This window comes from Oncorhynchus tshawytscha, unplaced genomic scaffold (assembly GCF_018296145.1).
Source record: "Oncorhynchus tshawytscha isolate Ot180627B unplaced genomic scaffold, Otsh_v2.0 Un_contig_12169_pilon_pilon, whole genome shotgun sequence".
In the NCBI taxonomy this organism is placed as follows: Eukaryota; Metazoa; Chordata; class Actinopteri; order Salmoniformes; family Salmonidae; genus Oncorhynchus; species Oncorhynchus tshawytscha.
Genome location: NW_024604016.1, coordinates 1 through 2,537, shown reverse-complemented (window position 1 = coordinate 2,537; position 2,537 = coordinate 1). Strand labels below are relative to the sequence as shown.

Sequence of the window (2,537 nt, the reverse complement as noted above, 5' to 3'; positions counted from 1 at the left end):
GAAGAAACCTAGAGGAACCAGGCTATGAGGGGTGGCCAGTCCTCTTCTGGCTGTGCCGAGTGGAGATTATAACAGAACATGGCCAAGATGTTCAAATATTCATAGATGACCAGCAGGGTCAAATAATAATAATCACAGTGGTTGTCGAGGGTGCAACAGGTCAGCACCTCAGGAGTAAATGTCAGTTGGCTTTTCATAGCCGATCATTCAGAGTATCTCTACCGCTCCTGCTGTCTCTAGAGAGTTGAAAACAACAGGTCTGGGACAGGAAGCACGTCCAGTGAACAGGTCAGGGTTCCATAGCCACAGGCAGAACAGTTAAAACTGGAGCAGCAGCACAGCCAGGTGGACTGTGGACAGCAAGGAGCGCTCAGTTGCCCGAGATAGAGAGAAAGAAAGAAAGAAAGAAAGAAAGAAAGAAAGAAAGAAAGAAAGAAAGAAAGAAAGAAAGAGAGAGAACGAGAGAATTAGAGAGAGCATACTGGGCGCCAACCCAGGCAGGAAGATTACGTCAGTGACTCAACCCACTCAAGTGACGCACCTCTCCTAGGGACGGCATTTAAGAGCACCAGTAAGCAAATTGATATAAAACACCCCCACTAAATGTTTTCAAATGCTCACGACTTACTACAAAATATGCAGAAATTTATATAAAACATGGCTACAAAGTATGAAATGAGCTCACAAATTGTAAAACGTCCACGTACTGTAATATACATCCACTATACTTTTAGTTTTGGATTTATGATGATATTGCCTGGAGGTCGGGGCCCCACAGGGCAGGTGCCCTGCGTGCCCATTCGGTAATCTGGCCCTGATCATCAAGTTAAACCACAGGTATTGTTAAACTGTTTGTAAAGAGTTTACTTACCATTTATGAATCATTATTCCTACATTTGTAAATGTCAAGAAATCTATAAATAGTTATTTACACATTTATAAATGCTATTTTAAATGATTTGTTCATGATTTATCAGATAATTAATAAGGTGTTTGATCATAGTATGTTCACAATTTGTAAATGATTAATAATGTACTACTAATGTACTATAAACCAGTTATAAAGGAGTTATTGTCAAGGCATTTGTTAATGGTTGATTAATGGTTTGACTCACCATTTATATACATATTTATAAATGTATTTATAAATGTCACAAATGGTGTATTTATTAATGAGTGCATTTATGAATGTGAGTACATGCACTTACTAATACCTCAGTGCCTCACTAATAGCCCCTAATCTAAAGTGTTCACTATATATACTTTATAAATTTTATAAATGACTTGTTACTCCCCAAAGGCTAGCACACATCAGTAGACAGTACCTCTCCACCAATGGCTAAAAATAATCTAAATAACGCAATGGTAAAATAAGAAGTACACAACACAAGGAAGTATAAGACATAACAAAAAAATGTGATTCCATTCAAATGTGACGTCTAGCGTTGGGGTGAGTTGCTGCCGGAAGTGTTGTGGAATAACCTAGCATGCTGATGAAAAAGGCAGTTCATTAAAAACTAGCAGTATTTCAATCTTCTCAATTTTGAGGCTTGGATAATGGGATATTTGTGGAAGTCCGGATCTACCCCTTAGTGAGTGTTAATTGACCCCTCTCCCTCTTTACCTCAGCCCACCGACCAGCAGGGCATTCATGACACGGGTAGGGGTGCAGCTCTGCACCATGTGACCCAGGGCAAAGTTGGCGCCCTGCCGGATGAAGGCGTTGGCCTCGCTGGCTTTGTGCAGCAGCACGCGTGCCGTCCCCTCCACCTCACTGTCCATGGCCCTCTGGAGGTGGACGTACATGTCACCCAGTGTGGCCATGGCAGCACAGGACACTGCAGAGCGCAGGTTCTTCACCTGAATCATAATAACACACACAGGACCAGCTATTAATGTTGAGCAGTACAACCCACGAACATCAGAAACATGACACAATAATTTGACTTGTTCTCCAAATGTAGCAGATTTGTGCAGATGAATGAATAGGGCAGTGAATGAATACAGCTACCTCATTTATAATGGCAAGGCAGATATCATGGAGTTTAGGCATCAGTATGTCCATGTGGTTCTGAGCCATCACACGGAGAGAGGTCAAGCCCTCGATCTTCTTCTCCCTGCAATTCAGTGAAAGAAACGTAAGCATTTTACACAACATTTTCCAAAAACATTATAATGATGTTCATCAATTAGGACTCTGGTCTCTTAATTTCAGAAGTTTCTAGGCTCTGTAGCTCAAATCTACATTTCCAAGGACACTACACTGTGCTTCCTTTAGCCTAGCTCCATTGGTCTTGTCTACAGTGAATGCTCACCAGTCATCAGAGGCAGAGTGGAGCAGCTTGAAGGTCTTAGTCAGGGCCTGCTCTGGGTTGGACAGGGGCTGCAATCTGGCCTGGTTCTTAATTTGACCCTTTGGCTCACTGGCTGCCATCTTGTCTATGGGTTGACAGCAGACATCTATCTCTCTATGAACTGTATGTATTTATTTATGTATTTACTCATTTCCATATCTGTTTGTAGCTTTTAACACTAGT

The 2,537-nt window shown here is 41.7% G+C and overlaps 1 protein-coding gene across 1 annotated transcript; it reads right to left on the bottom strand.

Moving 5' to 3' along the window:
• Nucleotides 1-1,273: 1,273 nt before the first annotated feature.
• LOC112237966 (TOG array regulator of axonemal microtubules protein 1) lies at nt 1,274-2,458 on the bottom strand. The gene is made up of 3 exons (XM_042312160.1): nt 2,316-2,458; nt 2,012-2,117; nt 1,274-1,860 (listed from the first exon to the last, which is right to left on the bottom strand). Exons 1-3 carry the CDS (start codon nt 2,432-2,434, stop codon nt 1,621-1,623), a joined length of 465 nt encoding a protein of 154 aa, XP_042168094.1. The 5' UTR covers nt 2,435-2,458; the 3' UTR covers nt 1,274-1,620.
• Nucleotides 2,459-2,537: the final 79 nt, after the last annotated feature.